The following is a 23,238-nucleotide window of genomic DNA, read 5'->3' on the forward strand; positions in this document are numbered from 1 at the left end:
TTTAAACATGCTTAAATATTTTCAGAATTAGAAAAGAAGCATTGTGATATATTGAACTTTGAAAATATTACAAAAGAAAAAAATAAAATAATTGTTAAGTTATATGCATATAGTATGCCAACACCTGGTTAAGGTTCGAATCCCCGTCACACCAAATATGTTCGCCCTTTCAGCCCTGGGGGAGTTATAATGTGGCAGTCCATCCCACTATTCGTTGGTAAAAGAGTAGCCCAAGAATTGGCGGTGGGTGGTGATGGCTAGCTGCTTTTTCTCTAGTCTCACACTGCGTAATTAGAGACAGCTAGTGCAGATAGCCCTCGTGTAGCTTTGCGTGAAATTCAAAACAAACCAATCCAACACCTGCATCTTCTTCGAATCATTCTTTTTTACAACTAAGGAACGAAGAAGGAACATTCTTATTAAATTAACTAAAAGTTTAATTAAATTTAATTAATTAAGTGTTTCCAGTAAGAAACTCTTTAGTTACTGAAATTACTCAACTAATACGTTCTTTTCTGTCCCTCGGTAGGACAATATAAAGTTTACGTTACAATCCGGAGTTCGATTCCCTGAGGTAGACACAGTAGTAAGACTAATGTGGGTTTACTACAAAACAAACAAACGTTCTTCGCAACTCATGGTTAATGGTTATTCTAGATTCTATCAAAGTTGAAGGTACGCAACTGCGACAGTGGTAAGTCTTCGGATTTACCCCCGTTCGATTCTCCCGGTGGACACAGCAGATATCCCGATGTGGCTTTGCTATAAGAAAAGCACAAAGTTGAAGTTTTATTTTTTCTTAATTTTCGCTCCAGTTTTTGTTTAATTTATTATAACAACCATTTATCGAATATCTGAAGGTGCAGGCATTGTGACCTCTTTGAACGATGCGAAAAATATCACCATCTTAAAAAAAGAAGAAGAAAGATACATAATTTATTAGGTGGTTTCAAGAACGGATAGTATTTGTAACAGGGGAAAACTTGCCAACTGGATAACCAGGTTCATTTGGTAGAATTTGGGTGGTAAGCTGTCACATATTGTGACCACTTTTATATTTTAACAATAGAGATACACGACCTTCTTACACCAAATTGTTGTTTTTAATACAGTAAACGTTTCACTTTACAACTTCTTCTTTTTTTAGCTTAATACTATCAGTTTTGGTTTGTACTGTAGTAAACTCCCCTGAAAAAGCTGTAAAGCGAAACGTTGAGTGTCTAAGTGAATAAAAACAGCATTTTGATGTCATAAAATCGTTTATTTCTAGTGTTAATTTGTCTTCTATACACCAATATGCACTAGAGAATTTAAATAATCACTTTTATACTTTACTATATATATATATTTATATTAAAAATTAAAAAGCCTACATTTGTGATTGAGTTATAATTCAACTGCCTGGGAGAGCTCTTTAAGTCATGTACGAAATTAGCTATAGTTGTTATTCTTTAGTTGGGCAGGAGTCGGTGACAAATGACAAGCACCATCTTATGAGATGGCTGTATCGTAGGTGACATCACTCTTTGTATGCGACTGTTTTATTCATGCTTGATCAACTACAGATAATATGTTAATTATTAAAGCAGTTTTGGACCTTTCAGCGAGTTTGTTTTCAACTTTGGCGGAATCGAAATATTTTTCGTATAGTCGTTTTAATTTAATCTTATTTTTTTGTCTTGGGACACTGAATACTGTTCGTGATTACTTGCAATTAACTTTCGATATACATTTAAATCAAGTTTTGCGTTAATTTAATCGGACTATTCAACATTTACGTTGGTTTTGATTCATAATATACTTTACTAAATTAATATTTAATCAAATCTAGTTTAGCTTACTTTCATCTTCATTGTGATTTTTAATAGATATGATAGTTCAGTAAATTTCAGTGATTTAATATCTGTTGGAGTTTTAATCATATCAGTTCACTTTGTTTTTTTTATGTTGTCGCTGTTAAATAGTCTTAAATATTTCACCTTTTGATAACAAGTTGATAATATCTATGTTTATTCATGCGTCTTCTACTAAAGATTTCAAATATTTCAGCAGCTTCCTGCATGTAATTGATTTTTTTTTTTTTTTGTAAATAGGATCGACAAAGTTTATGATTTTGTGCTAATTTTCTGACTTAGACAAATATTACATACCACAAGAATGTATCTTGCATGATCTTGATAATGTATCATACCCACTGGAATGATTTCATATTTGTTTGCAGAAACAGATATAAAAAATTATCGAATAAGAGAATTTTCTGTTAGAAGTGTTTTATTTGTGAAATTACGTCCATCAGTGAAGATTAATTAATATAAAAAGAGAATTTAAAATTGAAGAAGTAAACTGCTTTTTATTGTTATCTTTAGTTCAACTTGACTCTGAATTACTGTTATTTTTAAATCGAATAATCCAAAATAACCAGCATAACAATAGAAACCACTACAGTAGTTAAAGGCAATGGTTTGTTTTGAATTTTGCGCAAAGTTACACGAGGGCTATCTGCGCTAGCCGTCCCTAATTAAGCAGTGTAAGACAAGAGGGAAGGCAGCTAGTTCTCATCACCACCCACCTCCAATTCTTGGACTACTCTTTTACCAACGAATAGTGGGGTTGATCGTAACATTATAACGCTCCCACGGCTGAAAGGGCGAGCATGTTTGGTGTGATGGGGATTCGAACCCGCGACCCTCGGATTACGAGTCGAGTGCCTTAACCACCTGGCCTTACCCGTCTTGTAACAGATGGATCAATATGAATCGGAAAATGTTCATTCTTTTTTTAGATAAGCGTTCATAAATTCATAAATTATCTTACTAATACTAAAACATTGAATATTTAAAATTTAAATTTAATTATACTATTAGAGTTCTGATAAACAATCAAAGCTTAGAATCATACAACGTATGAAAGAAATATAAGGAGATACATTTTGATTTTCTTGTCAGAGGGCATTCTTTTTGATATTGAAAATGGCAGACGATACTGTTAAGAGTAGTGATGAACAGAATGCAATGAAAAATAGAATAAATGAAAAAAGATCTTGGAATGAAAAATGTAAGTAGTTAATTATAAACTTCAATATTATATGAACTGGAATTAAATTTAAATATTTGTAATATGACTAACAGTTTGGTGTGTTACCAAACTGTTACGAAAAACTCAAAACTTCAACTTTCAAGTTCAAAGTTTTATTTCCAAACAATTAAATTTGTATTTGTGTAAGACTCAAAAACAGAATTTCATTTTCAGGAAACAATTATTCCAAATTGTTACTATTACTGTTATGAAATGAAGACAATGTTATATTTACCGTGTTACCATATACACAAGATAAGAAACAAACTGGTTCATGGCACTGAAATATCAGTGTGCAAATGACTCAAATTTCATATTTTGTGTCCTTCAGTGGTATGTTTGCAGATTTACACCACTAGAAACTGGGTTTAATACTTATGGTGGGTGGAGCATAGATAGCCCATTGTGTAGCTATATGCTTAATTACAAACAAAGTCTTTTACTTTTAGGGACAAATAATGAAAAGCAGTTTTACTTCATTGCTAAAAATTATTTATGTGCTTGAATTTGAACATCTTATTCTTATTTAATGTAACTTTCACAAGATATAGAACAGAAACTGAATAAAGTAATTGTGTGTTTGTGTTTTAATGTATTCTACTTTCTGGTGTGTTCAAACATATGATTTTTCTAAATTTAACTTGTAGTCAGAAATTGAAGGTAAAAAAAACAAAAACTCTTAAAATTATTTAACATGACACCACCATCTTCAGTCTCCTGGAGACTTATTTTTGAAAGATAAAAGTCTAGTGTAATAGAATCAATAAGTCTGCTTGCTAGAAATCTTGCCACACACACGCACACACACATATATAAAGATACACACATAATAGAACAGAATTTGCCCCAGTAGTTTGTGTTGAACTAGGAATCCAAGGTTCCATGGTCTACATCTTGTGACCACTGACAAAAATTGTATTCCATAATTTGGGGTCATGGTGAGTTATAAGAATGGCAGTCAAATTTTCCTTATGTTGGAGAAGAGTGAGGAGCAAGCTAGCACAGATATCCTTTGAGTTGCTTTGTGCAAAAGTCAATAACAAATGTGTAAAATAAATATTAGTGCATATACACTGCTGGCCAAAATCATAAGGCCAATGAACATAAAGAAAAAATATGCATTTTGTGTTGTTAGACTCAACCACTTATTTGAATAGAGCTTTGAAAGATGAAAATAGGAAAAGGGAAAATGAAAGTAAAACCTTTTTTAGCATTTAATAGGGAAAATATGAACACTATGAAATTAGCCTAAATACTAGCTTGTCAGAAGTTTAAGACCACACTGAAATGAAGTGTGCTATTGGTAAACACATAACAAAATTTAGTCATTTGTGTTCAAGCATTGGCATTGTCAACATCTCCCACTGATATCTCCTATGTTACATTGGGCAAAAGCTAAAAGGGTGACAGAGTTTGAACGTGGTAGAATTGTCCAGCTGCAAAAGCAAGGTCTCTCTCAACGTGCCATTGCTGGTGAGATTTGGTATAGTAAAACTGCTATTGCAAATTTCTTAAAAGACCCTGAGGGATATGAAATGAGAATTTCAAGTGGTTGGCCCAAGAAAATTTTGCTGGTGTTGAGCAGGAGGATTTGATGGATTGTCTGGCAAGATACCAGTCGATCGTCAAACCAGATTAAAGCCCTTACAGATGCAGAATGCAGCTCAAGAACAATAAGACGGCATCTACGAGAGAAAGGCTTTAAAAACCGTAAATGTCTTCAAAGGCTATGCTTCCTTCCACACCATGAAACAGCTCGGTTAAACTTTGCTGAGAAGCACCAAACATGGAACATAGAAAAGTGGACGAAGGTTTCGTTCTCTGATGAGAAAAAATTTAACCTGGAAGGTCCAGATGGCTTCCAACGTTACTGGCATGATTATCATATAACCTATATTTCTATAGGTTAACCACTTTAATTTAGGTCCACCTGGAGAAATGGTTAACTTTGAAAAAGTGTAGTATGTGTGATAAATTAGTAGGAACATCTGTTGATAATAAAACAGGTTAGGCAAATCATCCATAATACCTGTATTTCAATATATATGTTTATATTACTGATACATTTTATTTATCTCATATACAGTTTAAAACTCATTCTGTTAAAGCGTTCTTAGTTCATTACAATTTATTATTTAGTTATAAGGCAATAAAGTGGACCTGTGTTATAAGATAAAGTTAATATAAAATTGAATGATTTTTTTTATATGCAGTTTGAAATAAGATTATGTGGTGATTTTTCATGTTATCATAAAACCACTCTTAAATAATTTGGGATAGTCTTAAACAAGTTTTATTTCATTAAGTATGTTATTGCAGAGTCAAGTGAAAATTTAGTAGTTAAAAATTAAGTTAGTACACATTAAACACCCAAACTTGAAATTTCAGAAGCAAAAAAAAAATCAGGATATAATGTTAAGTGTTTATTATGGCAGTCTATGTAATTCAAATTTTTATCAAAAAATAACTTCTAAGTCAAGTGTATCTCTTTCATACTGTGAAGTTGAAATGGGAGAAAATACATTAAAACAAGTTTTCTCTGGTATTTTTGGAATTTTCACAGTATTTTTCAGGATGATATTACCATAAGCTGTACTTTCAATGTTGTAATTTATTTGTTAGGAGGAAGTGCTGCTTGTAATAATGACATAATGATTAAGAAAGTGCAGAATGTCTAGAAACAAGGATTCAGATATAAATATGGGTAGACAGTTCAGATAGTAAACAGTGAATGAGTATTCAGTGAGAATCACTATAATTATTCTGTTATTAAATTAGTTGATGAATTCAGTATCTGATTATCTGACAAAACTAATTATTAAATTAAATTAAGCTTGAGATGGACATGTGGTTAAGGTGCTAAACTTGCAATTTGTGGGTTTAAATCTGTCACATCACACATCCTTGACCTTTCAGTCATGGGGACATTATTATGTGAAGGTCAATCCTACTATTTGTTGGTAAAAGAGTATCCCAAGAATTGGTTATGGGTGGTGATGACTAGCTGCTTTCTCTCTTGTCTTACACTACTAAATTTGGAAGAGCTGGCACAAATAGCTCTTGTGTAACTTTGAGTGAAATTTGAAACAACAAACAAACAAGTTAAATTAAGCATAGATTTTGAAGTGCATATTAAAATATTGGAAGTTAGGCCTATATTTAGTTGTGGGGCTAGTGTTGAAAGATTTTGTTCATTTAGGCCTATAGCATACATGTGTATGTGGCTGTAGAAACATCATTGAAAAATAATAAATAAGCAAATTTGTACTGGACGTTGTATTATTTTCATGAAATAATCCAAAACACCTGCTTAGTGATAGTACATTATACAACAATATTTTCAAAATGATCTCATTTCTTTTATAGTATCAGAGAAGCAGACCTCTTGATTATAATATGTGAGGGTGTAAACTTTAATTAACAATTAATAGTGGCCTGCAAGTTGCAGCAAAGAGTGTCCCCTGCAACTCTTTAAAGGCTTTTTGAATCTCTGACTATTAAAGAATTTTTTGCCAGTTGATACTGTTTAAAACAAAATTAGTTACATATATGATAAATTTTGATTTTATTTTATCACTTGGGATTTGTAGACTCTGATAATAACCAAGATGAAGCTATTCTTGCACAAGAAAAAGAAATTGAAAGAGAGGTAAGCTGTCATAATAATATTAATAAACAAAAGTCAGAAGAAATTAGTATGTTGAAAATTTGTGAACATGTTTCTTAATACATTTTTTTCATTATTTGGTAGCACTGAAGTGTTAAACTACTATAATAATAAAAATAGTAGAAGTAACATACATGCACTTTTTAATTCAGCTAGAATTGTTATATGGTGTTTTCTTTTTATAAGCTGTAAACACATTTTTTAAAGCACTGCATTTATCTTGATATGAAAATTACTGCATTCTTTTTGCAGTGACACATTTTTACTGTTAGGAAAATAATTTGATTAAGATGTTTTTTTAAATTAAAAGACTTAGGCATAGATTTTGAAGTGTATATTAAAATATTTGAAGTTAGGCCTATATTTAGTTGTGGGGTTAGTGTTGAAACATTTTGTTCAATTAGTCCTATAGCATATAAGTGTTGTTAGTTTAAAACATTTTGTTCAATTAGTCCTATAGCATATAAGTGTTGTTAGTTTAAAACATTTCTGTGGCTAAGTTCAGGATGATTTTAAAGAATATAATATCATGTTGGTTTTTTGTTTTGATCTAAGTAGATAGTTTGATTTGATTCAATGTTAATGTTAATTTTACATCAAACACTTCTGTAGTTTATGTACATTTTACAAATCGGGCTAAGTTACAAGTATGTTTACTCAGATTGCAGATGCAGTCCCTCTGATTGGACCTCTTTGTGATTTATCATGTCTTCAGAATGAGTATGCTGAGGATGATAAGGTATACCTCCATAAAATAAAGGTAATACAGGATTTTCAAATGTGATTTAAACTTTACTTTAAGATTTTAAATCATTAGGAAATTTATGTTACAGTTGTTACAGTGAATTGATTTTTGTTTAAATTATGCTTATAGAATGCATTATGTATTTTATTATGGTTTTATAGATGTATGTTGGAATTTTATTGAAAAAGTCAGGTTTTCTTGTTTATGTTGAAATTCAATTTTATTTTTCTCAGTAAGCAAAAACATTAATATTCTTCCAGATGATCTTTGGTATTGAATATCATTACTTCAGTTTCACTTGTATTTTATTTGTTAACAATTTTGAAGTGGTGCAATGATAAAAATCTATCAGTTTTTCAAGAAAATAATTCAGAGTATAAATGCCTGAGACTGTTGAGAATTGAATTGAAAGAAATTAAATCTGAAACAGTTTATGGCAGGAATTGTTTTCAGTATTTGTAAGTGTATTATTCTTTTTTTTTTTATAAGAAGCAAGATAGAAGAGTCCATGTTGTCCAAAGGTATAAAAGAACTATGAAGACACAAACTCCATTAGTGATCACAAAGCTATAGTTTCTAATTTGTTTCACATGTTTAATGTAGATGGGAATGTACTCAGTAATATCATTATAAAGAAAAAATCTTGGTATGTTGTAAGATAAATCACTTAGCCATCAGGGCAGTGTATTGTTACTAGTAGTTAAGGTTATGACATTTTAAGAAGTATAGATGGTATTCATTATAAGCTAAAATACAGATTTGTCTGTGTACAAATCACTAGTTAGGTCTCACTTGGAATGTTATATACAGTTCTGATCTCCTTACCTGTAAAAGGATGTTGACATTTTGAAATAGGCTCAGAGGAAAGGACAGGATATTTCAGGAGTGGAAGGGTCTTCTTATCTCTGAACATATTTTCTCTTGAGGGGAAAAAAAGAAGGTTAAGAAGTGATCTTTCAAGATTATCTGAGCACTGGTATGATAAAGGCCTTTGATTTCTGTATGCTGTATTTTGCAGACAACAGATTTAGAAAAGACAGACTAGATTCCAGCTAAGACAGTTTTATGTTACTTCTAACATGGTGATTAACTTACAGAATAAATTGCTGTCAGCAACTGTGGAGACCAGTGTTTTACAGTAATTCCTGAAAAATGGAGGGTTGGTTTAAATCTTTACTCCCTTATTTTCAGCTGGTGGATGTGAAAGGCCAAATGGCAAAAGTTTCCTTGTTGTCCATAAGTTATGTTAGGATTACTATTACCAATCTGATAGACATTTTAGACCAGTCATACAGGAATTTTTTCAATATCATTCATATATTGATTATTTTATTTGCATTTAATTTTTTAAAAAATTTCATAATTTCCCATTTTGAAATGTGAAATATGTGAGTGTCATGATTGTAGGGTTTCTTAAAATGTGATGTTTGAGTAAACACCTCCTCATCATTTGGTTGTAAATAGAAAGTGACAGTACTTGGCTAGTTGCCCATTTACAAATGAGTTGCATTTGACTTGTTGCTGTTGATATATCCATTACTTGAAGTATTGATATATTTGCTATGTTTTCATCATGTTTTTAAATTTAGGTTGTTTTTTAAAAGTGAGGATTATTTATGGATTAAGGAGTTTGAACAAGACAATATTGATACTGAGATAAATTATGTTAAACTATTAGATAGGGAGAACAAAAGATTTTATATAAATGTTGATATTAAGCATATTAAGTGATTTACATGAAAAGATCTTGCCTGGAAAGTTTGCATGAAAGTCTGGGGAATTATTCATGCTAAGTAGAAATGATATATATCCTTTAGCTTTTCAGCAAAAGATTTCTACTAAAATGGTATTAAGAAAATATAATGTTTAACATGGAATTATTTATTCAGAAATGCTACTTACCTCTGCATCACAAAGAAGATCTCGTGCATGGCTGTGTAATATTTTGCACATGGAACAAGCTGTGAATAAAGTTTCCACCTTATGTTTCAGTGTTTATTGCATAATAATTCCTATAAGCATTAGCACATGAACAAAGGCTTATTATTTTCTCAGCACTTCATGTTTTCAGACGTGCTTTTTTTTTCATAAGAGTTACTGGAATTTTTACATTTATTGTTTTAATATTTAATGACTGTTACATTGATGTCTTTGTTTTTGGGGTATAACTTGTCAGGTTGTCTTACTTTCTGATTTTCATCTTTCCCAGTATCTTTTCCAGGACCTTTGTGTTGTATCTTTTCATTTTTTTTTTCTTAGGGAGGGGGGTATTTCTTACAAAACAGCATCTTGAGTTGATGCAGCTCTTCAACAGTCATCTCATTTTGATTTCTTGCCATTGTGTCCACAACCTCATGTGTTCATCCTCTTTTCTATTTCTTGTTCTCTTGTTACTATCTATTCCCCCTCCCATTTTTTGAGGGCTGGCTCTCATTGATCTTGGAGGTGATTTGTTACTGAAGCTATTCTTTAGCTTTCACAGGACCGCAAATTAATTTCTGTGGTCCTTTTACTGGAGTTCTTCCTGTATTTTTACTCTTCAAGTGATCTGTTTAATATGCCTTGGAGTTTTTGTTACCAGGGCACTTGTTTCTTCTGCATTTCCTGCAGGAGTTTCATTTGGGGTATGTTTCTCTTTGAGTCTCTCATTTGTCTTGGATGTGTCCACATGTGACCTTTCATTTGTTTCTGGCTTGTCAATGCTGGTATTTCCAGAGATATATGATTGTGGTGGCTAACTCAATCTTGCATAACCCTGGATGTTCCTCTTATTTGACCTTACCCAGACTTGCATCTGTTTGGATCCATTCAACACTTTGAAGTCAATCTGCAGGCTCCTTCCACTTCTACTTGTGGATTTTCCTATCCATGGTGAGCATAGCACAGGTGGAAATTTGTTTTGGCTTTGTGCTCATTGTCAACCATTCCTAAAACCACACTTTTTTTTTTATCATCTCTGTTCCAGTTGGTTGCAGTTCCAGATGCTTGAATTATTTACAGTATCTAGTCTCCATGGGTGAAGTTTCTCTGTTTCCATATCTTTGAGCTAGTGGCTACTCCAAAGGCTTGCATCATCTTCTGTCTTATCCTTTTTATCATGATCCATTCAGATACCTTTGTTTCTTCCTACTCCTGGCAGGGAATCACTCTGTTTTCTTTGATTTGCACTTTTTCTTTTGTATCCATAACCATCATATTCACTTGTTTATCTGTCATGCCTCAAATGCTCAGGTCTTGGTGGTGAATTCACTTTCATATGAAGGCTTGAATACTTCCAACTGAATGGTTATTTTTTTCAGTGGATTGGTTCCCACAATGGATGTCATATTATCATTGCCTTTCTACCTCTCCTCACTTCCACTCATGGTATTGTACTGGCTTTCTCCTGCTATATTTGCCACAGAAACAGGTTCATTTTCTTCCCTGACTTCCTCAAATTTTGGATAGCTTAGTAGGGTGTTTGGATATTTTCCCCTTGCCAGTTTTCTCTATACAGTCATTCTGTTCCAGCTTGTCTTCTTTGCTCTGCATGGTCTAGTTATTATTATTTGTCTTGGGTTGTCCCTTTTTAGGACATCTGCCAATGCATTTCTTGCTGTGGTATTCCTCTTCTGCTAGTCACTTGTCTCCTTCCACTTTTTTGTTTAGATTATACACCTCTTCCACCTAGTTTATTCTTTTATGAGTGATGACTTCTCTTATTTTTCATGCCTCCTCTTATCATGTTTGTCATCTCATTGCTTCTCTTCCTGTAGCCATTGACATATTCTGTATGACATCTTACATCTTGCAGGTAGGGATGTCGATGACCCGTGACACATAAGTGTCCCATTACTTGCACCAGAGGGAGATTTCACATACCTCAGCTTTCCTCTCTCTCTATTTGGCATTTTCCATTTTTCACAATGGCTCTGATAGGAGTTATTTAATTTTCTTCTTTTTTGTCATGTCTTCCCTCTGAGTAGCCAATGTTGCTTCATAGGGAATACTTACCTGTAATCCACAGCAAGCATGGAAATATGGAAAGAGTTAAAGCAATTCTTCTATGCTCAGTTCCTGCTGTTGAGATGGAGTTTTTGCAACATAAAGAGAAGAAGAAGAAAAAGAGACCAGGTGTGTGTATTCCTTGAAACCTGATTTTGTTAGTAGTGTTAACCCATTGCACTTCCTTTTAATGTGGGACTTAATTCTGGATGATTGTGCCTGATAATAATAGTCCATGCATGTCTTCCCCATGTGCATTCTTCCACCTTCTTCTAATGAAACTTGGCAGAATCATTGGTTCTCTAATTCCAAGTTGCTGGGGAAAATGGTATGGAGAGTTGTTTGTAAGGAAGTGCAATTCCACTGTTATGGGTCCAACTGGAAAGATCATTCATTTGAGAATTAGAGCTGGTAGTATAACACAGGACATCTCACCATGAACCAAACCATTTCTAGTACTTAGATTCAGCTAAATGGATCTTTGGTTCACCTCAAGACAAGTCTGGATAGCTGCTTGCTGCACCTGATTTTTTTGGTGAATATTTCATGGAAGTATTTCTCTAGAATGGTGTAGGGAATGTTCTGGCTCATAACTGCAGCTACACATCATACTTATTATCAGCTGTGTACCTGTGAAATAATGAAATAGTTGAGCAATCTACCATTTTGTTTATCTTAGCAATGCATTAGCACCCAGCAACAAATTCTTATAATATGTTTGGCTTTACTACTTCTGTTAGGCAAAGGATATTCCCTACTTGGGATGTATGTAGTCTTTCATCACATACTGCCCAATGTAACCCCCTTTTTATTTTTTTATTTCAGTGCACTGGATCTTCTATCATTTTTAGAATGGTATTCTAACTCTTTGTGGTGCAGAGAGGTGAGTAGGGTTTCTGTATTTTTCATTTTCCGACTTGAAACTGTATTTGAGGTTGATACATATGTTTGTGCAACACTTCCCATTCTTTCTTCTCATTTCTGTTGTACTTAGGTTGCTCTATGTTAGTGCATTAAAGGGATTCGCTGCCTATGGAAGATGTTTCACTCTCCTGATAGTGAAGGGTTAATAATTATTACATTATAGGCTGATGCAGTACATGTTGACACATGTAAGGGTGGGAACTTTGTTCAAGGCTTATGGCATGCTTAGAAATTACATGGGCAAGATAATACCTTTTTTGTGGTGCACAAAAGTATTTTTCTGTAATACACTTTCAAGTAAGGAAAATATTTACTTTGTACTCTGATCACAACCTTTAGTGCAACATTGTTTGAGATTTTGTGATGATGATAAAACCCACTTGTAGAAAAAAATTATATATGTAAAACAGCTGGTATGGATAGAGAAAGCATTATGTAGAGGAGCGAACAATGTTTCGACCTTCTTCGGTCATTGTCAGGTTCACAAAGAAAGAAAGGGTTACTGACCGATAGCTGATAACATGTTTGAAGGTGGTTGTGTAATTAAGTGTAGGAATACAGAGGGCATGCTTAGATGTTGGATATATTTATTAATATAGGTATAAAGGTGTTCTTTTGTATTGCTTTATTTTGGGCTTGAGTTGTTGTATAAGTAAGGCTTCTTTAATTTTGTGTTTGTGTATATTTGTTTCTTTATATCAATAAATATATTTAACATCAAGGCATGCCCTCTGCATTCCTACACTCAATTACACAAATGTCTTTGAACATGTGGTTAGTTATCGGTCAGTAACCTTTTCTTTCTTTGTGAACGTGATGTTGACCGAAGAAGGTTGAAACGTTCGCTTTTTTACATAGTGCTTACTCTACCCATACCAGCCATTTTTACATATATAATGTTTGAGATTTTGACAAATATGATCTTTCTTTAAGTAAATATTAGCTCATTTTTGTAGGATTTAAGAAACAAATACCAGTTCATGAGGAGGACGAGGCCAGATGGTAACTGTTTTTACAGAGCCTTCAGCTTTGCTTATTTAGAAAGTCTACGACGTGATAAACAAGAATATCTCAGGTAGTTATGAAAGTGGTGAATTTGCTTTCTTGTCTTTTGATTAAAACGTAATAGATTTTATATATATGTAAAGAGTTGGAACTTCTATGAAATTTTGACAGTAAGTTATGTTGATGAAGCTCAATTTTTTAGCTAATCATTTTATTGGAAAGTAGTTTTCTGATATTTTCTTCAGAGATTGTTACTGTTTGTAAATGTAGAAAGAAACTTCAGAATACTGTTTCTTTTTATTATTGTGTATCATACTGAATCTACTTTATAGGGCTTAGTTTGGAAAGAGTATTTTAGTATTAAAAAAAGATTTGTATAACAGTTTCTTGGTAGTAGCAAAATTATTTACTTCTGTATATTAGTGTTCCTATGCAGTGTATACAAGTGACAGTTAACATCCTATGCATGAAGTATAAGGTGAAAATAAAAATTGAGTTAACTGGATTTTTATATTGTACTGTGAATTAGTAATATTTCCAGGTATTTAAATTGCATAGTTATAAACACTGAATAAATTATGATTTGAACCTGTCAAAGAATTTTTAAGTTTTTTTTTATGCTTGCCAGGTTCAAAAGTGTTGCTTTCAGAAGTAAAGAAGATTTAGTTGCCTTAGGATTTCCCCAGTTTACAATAAAAGACTTTCATGATACTGTAAGTAGGTTTAAAAATGTTTATTTAGTACTTGTGATTAAAAAAATTGAATTTACATTGTGTTTTTTAAAAAAAACAGCATAGATATTAGGGTGATTATAAAGAAACAACTTGTTCAAAATTATTACATTTAAAAAGAAAACTATTGTCATAAATGAACTAAATTTTAACAGATACTCACAGACAAGGTATTTTGCCCTCTGGTTTGGATAAAGTGATTTATTTGAAATGTGGTATCTAAACAATATATGTTCAAAATAATAATATATTTTAGGATTTTGGAAATTTTAAAATATGATAATCCATGTGCAGTATCAAAGGGTGTTTTTGGGAGATCTCATTAGTCAAAAATTTTCATGAATTTGTAACTGGTTATTCAAATTAAGATGTAGACATGTTTAGTTTTAGTATTAAAAGATTTAATATTTTATCTTACCAAAAGTTTCAAACTCAAGTATGATTATCCATGTGAGTATCAAAGGGTATTTTGGGGAGCTTTCATGCACTCAGGTCATGTATCCAGTAATATTAAACTGACCTTTAGTCTTCCCTGTCTTGGCTGTGTTTTAATGGACTGTTATTTTGTAATATACAGGCACATTTCAATTATTATACGTTATATATATGTATGTAGATTATCACTGTTTAGAATGAATTATTAAACTTATTTTTCTTAAAATATACAACAATAAGTCAAGAAGTAAAGTAAACAATTATCTCTTTTTTTTTTTTGCTATAACCTTTATACTCAGTTAGTGGTGGACAAAGATTGCTAAGCCTTTTAAAATTTTGCACATGGAGGATATCAAAAAAATTTTTTAAGGTTTTATAAAAAAATACAGTTGAATGACCAAAAAATCATAAATAACTACAATTTGATTCCAAACCTACTGAAATAAATTCATAAAATAGTAGTTCAATAAAATGTAAATACAAGTTAATAAATGTGAAGACATGGTCTTTGAACTCTGTCCCATTGCGAAAGGGTTGATATAAAACTTTTTTTATGTTAAAACAACAAGTTTCTTTCCTTCAACTACTGAAAGAAATGTGTTTACAAAAATTAATTTTCTTTGTGGAATTTATTGCATTCTTGAATATTTGTAAAAACAGAACAAAAAAACTTGGCATCAGAATATTAGCTTACTAGATATTGCATCATTTACAATGATTACTTAGATCTGAGAAAACTGTGATGGGTTATACATCAGTTTAAAATATTGGTGCTTTTAAGCTTGTGAAAATGGTTTCTTAGCAAATTTGTAAAGATCTTTGTGTATGGTATTCATATGTAATTTAGATGCTATGATTAAGAGTAAGAACAAGTTTTTTGTGATTGTCACTATTACCTACTAGTTTATAATGGAACATGAAGATATGAGAGTCATGTATAAATGAAAAGCTGTTATATTTAGGCTTATAAAGAATCAAGAACAGTCAACATATTTGCAAAACATATACAAATGGAAATATAATAATCCAATTTTGAAGTACTTTCTTATTTAAGATCATAAACTTAAAAAAATGTCCACATGGAAAATAAGCAGAAATAATTATATTTAGTTTCATTTCATTTTTTGAGGGGGGGCCAAGGGGCAGATTATGTACAGTAAATAATGTTGCATCTCAAAGTAGAATTTGGAGGTTTATACAAGTATTTAGAGCCAAAACTTTAGACCACCAAGACATCTATCTATGTTTTTAGGTACATTTTGTTCACATAAATTTAATCTTTAGTCAAAGTTTTACAACATTAATCATAATCTAAGAGATAAACATAAGGAGTTGAAAAGGAAGTGGATTTTACCTCATTAAGGCTCATTTGTTTTGAAAGTAATATTTTTTTAAATCACTGTGAAGGCATAATATAAATAATTTCCAGTCATATGGCTATATTTTTATATTGGTGAAGTACTGGTATGCTGTAGCAATTGAAAAAACTAAATGCTTTCTAACATACATGTAGTGAGTATTAGTGTGTAATTAAGGAAATTCAGATATTTATTGTGAGTAAAAATGTATATGAATTCTATAACTGACAAAGATTTGAACTTGAACAAATGTTAAGTTGGAATTTTAGTTAAAGCAACAATACAACAATGCTGTTGTTTCCAATTATGCATTGTTTTTTAATTAGTATGATTCAAGTTTACAGTACAAATTAAGGTTTGAAAACCACTCTTTAATTATTTTTGGGATTTTCATGCTTGCCAGTATTATTGTTAAAAGTCTAAACATTTGATACTGCGAAAAGTTTTGACTCAAGAAGGTTGTGTAAACAGATATAATCATGCTTTACTCTGCTTTTGTTGTATTCAGTCTGTCTTCAAGATTTATATATATTTTTTCTTCAGATCAGTAAAATCTTTAAAGCTGATAATTTAGATTAACCATCTGATATCACAAAATGCAGTGAATTTGACCACTTGTGATTTAATAATAAATTTATTTAATCCCTCAGTTCATGGAAGTTCTAAATAAAATTGAGTCCCAGATGTCAGAAGAAGAACTACTGAGTATATTAAATGACCAAGGTTATTCAGATTACATTGTGGTTTATATGAGGTAAGTGAGAAGCAGTTATAAAGTTTGTAATGCTAAATTTTCAGTCTTTCTGCATTGTAAAATATATGTGATTGTAGTTATTATTTTCACTTTGTTACATATACATGTGCATATTCAGTTAGTGTAATAACATTCTTTGATTTGATTTGTTAGATAAAAAAAAAAGTGAATTACTAATGCTTTTTATAAGATGAAATAAAGTTCTAACATTTCATTGACAAAACACTTATTTTATATCGTTATTTTGTTTTTATTATAGAAATTATTGAAAATTAGATTGTTGTATCAATGTAGCATATAATAATTTAATTTAACAATATATATCTTATATATTAACAACTTCTTGTTCTAAGGGAAAGACATTACAACAAAGACACACTTATAAGTGCAGGTTTTACTCAAGAAAGTTTGGATATGATACAAGGTGTTTCAAAACTATATTACACTACATACCTAAATTATTGCTTATCTTACAAATTAGCATTTGTTTCAATTTCAGTATTTCTCTCCTTTCCAACAATATGTTACAACATTTGTGGATTGAATAAGCTGTGTGCCAGTATGTAAAATATTGTTGGGATCAGTGAACATTCCAGTAGTTTAACTTTGGAAACTGATTGTGGGAAAACTAATTTTTATGGTACAATGATTTTATTTAAAATTATTGTAATTGTAATCTTACCATTTTTTGGTTTCCTGTTCAGTTATTTTGATAGTTGAAATGAATATATTGGTATACATTATTAATTTGTAAATTACACAAGTTGTTCATCTGAGTTACTTCTTTAAACAGGCTTCTAACCTCTGGCTATTTACGCAAGGAAGAAGCTTTCTTTTCCAATTTTATTGAAGGTGACAGGACAGTAGTGGAATTCTGTCACCAGGTAATGTGCAGTTATATAGTTAAAATGGTCTTAGAAGTTTCAAAAAAACAAACAAACTTGAAATATTAAGTTAAACTGTAAGTTTTTACAATTTTATATCAAATGTTTTGTATATATTACATTTTGCTTTTTTTCTCCTAATAAAAACCAATTTGTCATGATTTATCAACCTTAATTTTATTATTATGTACAGGTAGGTATACATTATGAAGTTGATAAAGATTATTTTGGAAGTCAGTGAAGTTGATATCAACCAATAAATAAATTTTCAACTGAACTACAATAAACTTCTATAAATTTACCATGCTAACCCTTTACATCCAATTTATCATGATAAATAATGTCAGAATTCTCAAGCATCTTGTTCATTTTATATATATATAATCTTGAATCATAATGTGGCTGACAGGTATTGTTTCTCACTTTTTGTTATGGTGCTCTTATGTTAATAGAAACAAAAAGTTTGATTCAATTTTCTTCTGTAAGAACAATATTAGTAATTAAATTTCATTTCTATATCAACAGATTTTTTTCTGTCTTTTTCAAACTCAAATGAAATCATCATATTTCTCAGAACCTTCAAATATTTCTGAATTCATCCAGGTGTTGTTGTTTTTTTTTTAACATCTGGGCTACTGATTCCAACACATATGTACCTATTAAATAAGAATGTACTGAATCAAACAAATGTAATCAGTGTGTATAGAAGTGTTTAGAATGAAATGGAACTCTTCCCAATATACTGGCTATGAGTAACTTATGGTAATAGCTCAATATCCATCTACTGTTAGTAATGTCATGTTTTCATGATTGGTGACATTCAATGCAAAAAACGAAGTGGAAACTATAAATAGTGTTGGTTTGAGCAATGTGCTGAAATCATGTTATTGATGAAGGTATGATAACTGGGATTCTGTATTCATTGACTGCAGGAAACTGATCATGAGTTGTTGATGAAGGTATGATAACTGGGATTCTGTATTTATTGACTGCAGGAAACTGATCATGAAGAGTTGTTGATGAAGGTATGATAACTGGGATTCTGTATTTATTGACTGCAGGAAACTGATCATGAAGAGTTGTTGATGAAGGTATGATAACTGGGATTCTGTATTTATTGACTGCAGGAAACTGATCATGAAGAGTTGTTGATGAAGGTATGATAACTGGGATTCTGTATTCATTGACTGCAGGAAACTGATCATGACGAGTTGTTGATGAAGGTATGATAACTGGGATTCTGTATTCATTGACTGCTTGCTATTCAGTGATACCATCAGTATATCCCATCATAAAAATGGAAGATAATTTTCTGAAGCATCATAATTGCAAGTTTCATATTGCATGTTTTGCAGTGCAGAAGTTAAAGTTCATATTGGCTGCCCTTCACTATCCCACGTGTGGCCATAACCTAATACCCGTTACTTTTATTACGTTGGTCCTTTCAAGAATAGACAGTATGGAAAACATCATCACACAGCTTACCTGCATTTTACTAAGTTATTATGCTGAAGTTCACACAATGATACATTACGTTTGTTGTTATTATGTAAATAAATGTCTGATTACTCACATTTCTGGTATTTTTGTTGTGTATTTATGGTTATTGTCTCGCATATAGTTACTGTGGTTGTGACAAAGTAAAATAAGCATCTGAATATGTTACATGTCTCATGAAACTCATTCTATTGTAGATGTATGTAAAATAGAATACAAGAGTAAAATCACCATGTGTATTAGACACCATGTTCCTCAAACAAATGAAATTAAGCTATAAATAGTGGGGGCTATGTTTGAGATGGAGTGAAACTATATATAAGGTTGTTTTGATTGTGTCTGTGAAAAAATCAACTTATATGTTATGTAAGTGTTGTGTCTGTAATACATTGAAGTCATATGTGATGTAACAAAGTAATATCAGTATGTTTAATGTACATATTGTATGTTTATGATATAAAATGAACTATATATCATGTATGTGCTGTGTTTTGAATGAAGTGAAACCACCATATGTAGAGAATAATGGGTGTTGTATCTGTAATGAAATATAATAAAGCTTTGGGTGATGTAGAAACTATGTTTAATAAAGAGAAGCAGTGTGTGTGTGTGTGTGTGTGTGTGTGTGTGTGTGTGCACTTTGTTTGGTGAAATTAAACCAATATATGTCACCTAAGATTTAAATTGGTTTGAAGTGAGATTGACTTGAGTACTGTAGGTGTTTTGGCTAAGAGTGTATATATATATATATATATATATATATAAAAAGTGGTTTTGAAGTGTGCATGAAGAAGTGAGACAAGCCTATGTGTTCTAGGTACATTTAAAATAGTGAAACAAATGCATGTAATTAAGTTGCAGTGCCCATGTGATTTAAATGAAATTACCAAAAGTTGTGCAGTTGTGTGTGTTTGATGGAGTCTAGTCTTTGTAGAGTAGGTGCATTAGGAAGCTAACTCTAGCATATGTTATATAAGTACTATGTTAGGATGAATTGAAGTTATCTAATATTTATGAAGCTTTAATCTTATTTTTTTCTTTTTAAGGAAGTGGAACCTATGTACAAGGAGAGTGACCACATTCATGTAATAGCCCTGACCCTTTCCCTTGGGGTTGGAGTTAAAATTCAATATATGGACAGGGGTGAAAGTGAGAAAGTCAATGCCCACAACTTTCCTGAAGACGTAGCTCCTAGAATCCATCTCTTATACAGACCAGGGCACTATGATATACTTTATGAATGAATGATTTCACAGAAGTATTGAATCATAACCATAAAAGCATTCCAGGTTTTCCTACAACACTAAACGACCATCTGGATGACTTGACTGTTGACCGTGTGTTTGAATGATGCTGATAGACAAATTATAAGCTTTAATAATAGTTTGATTGGTTTTAAAAGACTTCACCTTTCTAACTCTGTCCTGTTCTTATCTTGAAGGGGTGCTCACTGTTTACACCTATTAAACTTTTTAAGTGTGTATTAACTTTGGATTTTGTACAAAATAAAGAAAGATACATAAATTACTGCATTCTTGTGAAACAGTAGTGCTGTTCTGTTAGCCAAAACATTATATTGCTCAAGAATAAACTGATATCAAGTGTAAGATATGTTTTTATTACAGTTATACATCATTAGTTACATCAAAAGTATGAAGTGTCATATTAATATATCTATTTCTTCTGAAGCTGTTACTATAATGGATAAATTATAAAAATTTTGTTTTTTGTATAAAACAATATTCTGAGAAGTGGCCTTTTTGTGTCATTGAAATAAAATGAATGTTTTCCGAGTACAAACTCGCACAAATGCCCTTGAATTTATTTTTTGGCCATTATACATGATATTAATTTTAATTTATAAATTTTATATTAAACAATAAATAAGGCATTAAGTCTAGTGAGAGAGACTGAATTTTTCTTCCTTTGGTAGTTAGTCTATTTTTTAAATATATTTTAATTCTGTTTTCAGATCTCTATCCTTATATTTCTTCTCCAATTAACAATTTTGACTAATAAATTTCCCTACCATTAGAGAGGGAAATATCTTCAGAACAATTAATTTAAAAGTTGCTAAATAAAACAAGATAAACTAGAACTTGAGATTTTCTCTATTTTAGTTATAATTCTTGGCATGTGGATATTTCGGAAAAAATTTCTAGTTTTTTTTCATACAAGTTTGTTTGCTAATAATTTAAGCTTTGCTGGTTTTTATTATGCAACAGAATATGTTGATGTGCTATATAATATTGTTGTAGCTTTATTTTCTTATTTTAAGATTAACTAAAATATAAAGTTAATAAAATTACAAACTTGTATATTTTGAATTAAATCATAACAAGCCTTATAATATTTAACATACTTGTTTCACTTAACAAAAATTTTCAAATTTAATCCTGAAACTCATGATTTTATATTAAAACTACAAGATATGAGAAATCAATCTCTTGTAATGGATTTCACCAAAACTTTAAATTTATATTTTGAGGAATAATACTCGCTTGTATTTGTTGATGATAAAATAACCAATTTGTGTAGACATTATTTAAGTACAATAAACCTAACGTATTTATGTTGCATTTCCATTTTCTTATGTGGTATTATGGAAAACTTAACAAATTTTGTGCCATGTGCAGTGAATAACATTCTTTGGATAGCATAAGCAAAGACTTTTGATTATTTTTATATGCATGGTTTGGTTTACTAAACTTTGTAAGACATGATATCTACTAGAAATTCTTACAGTATCATCTTGTAGGTAATTGTTATACATTTGGTGAGAATAATTTATTAACAGTTTTATTGAGTTGTGTTGTAAAACTAAGAATTTTAGAAATTTGTATATTTCTTATTTGATTTTTAATTCTGAGAGAGATTCAAAGGTACATGAAGTTAAGTAAGTAGAGTTGTAGAAATGAAATTATGATACTGGTGTAAGCAAGTATACTGTATTGCATTCTCTAAGTAAAGCTTTCATTTCAGATATTTTGTCAAAACTACTACATGTTATGTCAAACATACTGAATGAAACCTTAGAATTATTGTGGATACATTTTATCAGAATATTGATTGTAGCTTCTGTTTTATATAGAATTATTTTATTTCAAAGGCTGTGTTTTTTATTTGAAGTGCCATGATCTGATGACTTACACATCATCAAAGTCAAATAAGCATTAAAAATGTGGTTAAAATATAACATAAGATATGAAATTCTCTTATAGTATTGTGTAGACAAATTGTGAATTAACAGAAACACCTCTGATATGTATAACAGAAGGTAATTTTATGTGTAGAAGAACTGTAGAAACTGCATCTATGTCTTTCATGTTCATATGTACAGAAACATTTAAAACTAAAGAAATAAGAAAATGTTTTAAAGGAAAGAAAAATCAGTATAGTTTTAAATATGTTAAATTTTTTGTGTTAAAAGTATATTAAAGGTCAGTTCAAGTATTTATTTTAGTAAATTTTCTATTTACTGTTTGAACAGGTTTTTAACCACAGTCAGTCATTTTCGTATAAATTCTGTTGAATTGTGTATGAAATGAATACTTTGACCAATTTCCACTGCAAATACCACTTTTGTTTTTTTCAATTTGTATCTCTCTTACAGAATAAACTGTGTGATAAATTAAGAAAACTCTAATTAGTTTAAACATACAATATAGTTTCTCATTGTTCAGAAGTAATTAGTTTGTACATATAGACTTAATAACTTTTATGGGGAAGTAAACCATTTAAATTTTTAGTTTCCTATAACAGTGAAAAAGATTACCAGTATGATTAGACTAAACGCCATTATAAACATGAATATATATATGTGTGTTGCAGTAATTTAATATTTTAACTACAAAATCTGTCTATTTGAAGTACATTTCTTTGTAAGGTTTAGGTATATAATACTTCACATCTTGCAGTTTAAGATATATTTACATTTTTTTAAGAATTGATGTTTGTTAATAGACCTTTTAATTATTTCTCCATTTGAGTTCATTCGTTATAAATTTGATTTTTTTTATCCTAAATTTTCAGAATTTTATAATGTTACCAATTATTATTTCTTGTTCAATGAAAAGTATTATGTTAATTTCTGTCATTTATGACACTAAAATTCATTGGTGAGTGGCATTATTAACAAAAGTAACAAATAGTTTAAAATTTTATTAAAGTACTGCTAAT

At 30.8% G+C, this 23,238-nt stretch overlaps 1 protein-coding gene across 1 annotated transcript; it reads left to right on the top strand.

The window, feature by feature from the left end:
* Positions 1-2,898: 2,898 nt before the first annotated feature.
* On the top strand, positions 2,899-22,699 carry LOC143229626 (ubiquitin thioesterase OTUB1-like). Its single transcript, XM_076462215.1, has 8 exons — positions 2,899-3,054; positions 6,666-6,724; positions 7,404-7,502; positions 13,352-13,470; positions 14,029-14,113; positions 16,575-16,678; positions 17,472-17,562; positions 20,106-22,699. The coding sequence occupies exons 1-8, from the start codon at positions 2,970-2,972 to the stop codon at positions 20,301-20,303; spliced, it is 840 nt and encodes a 279-aa protein (XP_076318330.1). The 5' UTR covers positions 2,899-2,969; the 3' UTR covers positions 20,304-22,699.
* Positions 22,700-23,238: the final 539 nt, after the last annotated feature.

This window comes from Tachypleus tridentatus, chromosome 10 (genome assembly GCF_004210375.1).
Source record: "Tachypleus tridentatus isolate NWPU-2018 chromosome 10, ASM421037v1, whole genome shotgun sequence".
In the NCBI taxonomy this organism is placed as follows: domain Eukaryota; kingdom Metazoa; phylum Arthropoda; class Merostomata; order Xiphosura; family Limulidae; genus Tachypleus; species Tachypleus tridentatus.

Coding starts and splice junctions, on each gene's coding strand:
- LOC143229626 (XM_076462215.1), top strand. CDS start 2,970: ATGGCAGACGATACTGTTAAGAGTAGTGATGAACAGAATGCAATGAAA. Junction 13,471..14,028: donor GATAAACAAGAATATCTCAG/GTAGTTATGAAA, acceptor TATGCTTGCCAG/GTTCAAAAGTGTTGCTTTCA. Junction 16,679..17,471: donor TACATTGTGGTTTATATGAG/GTAAGTGAGAAG, acceptor TTCTTTAAACAG/GCTTCTAACCTCTGGCTATT.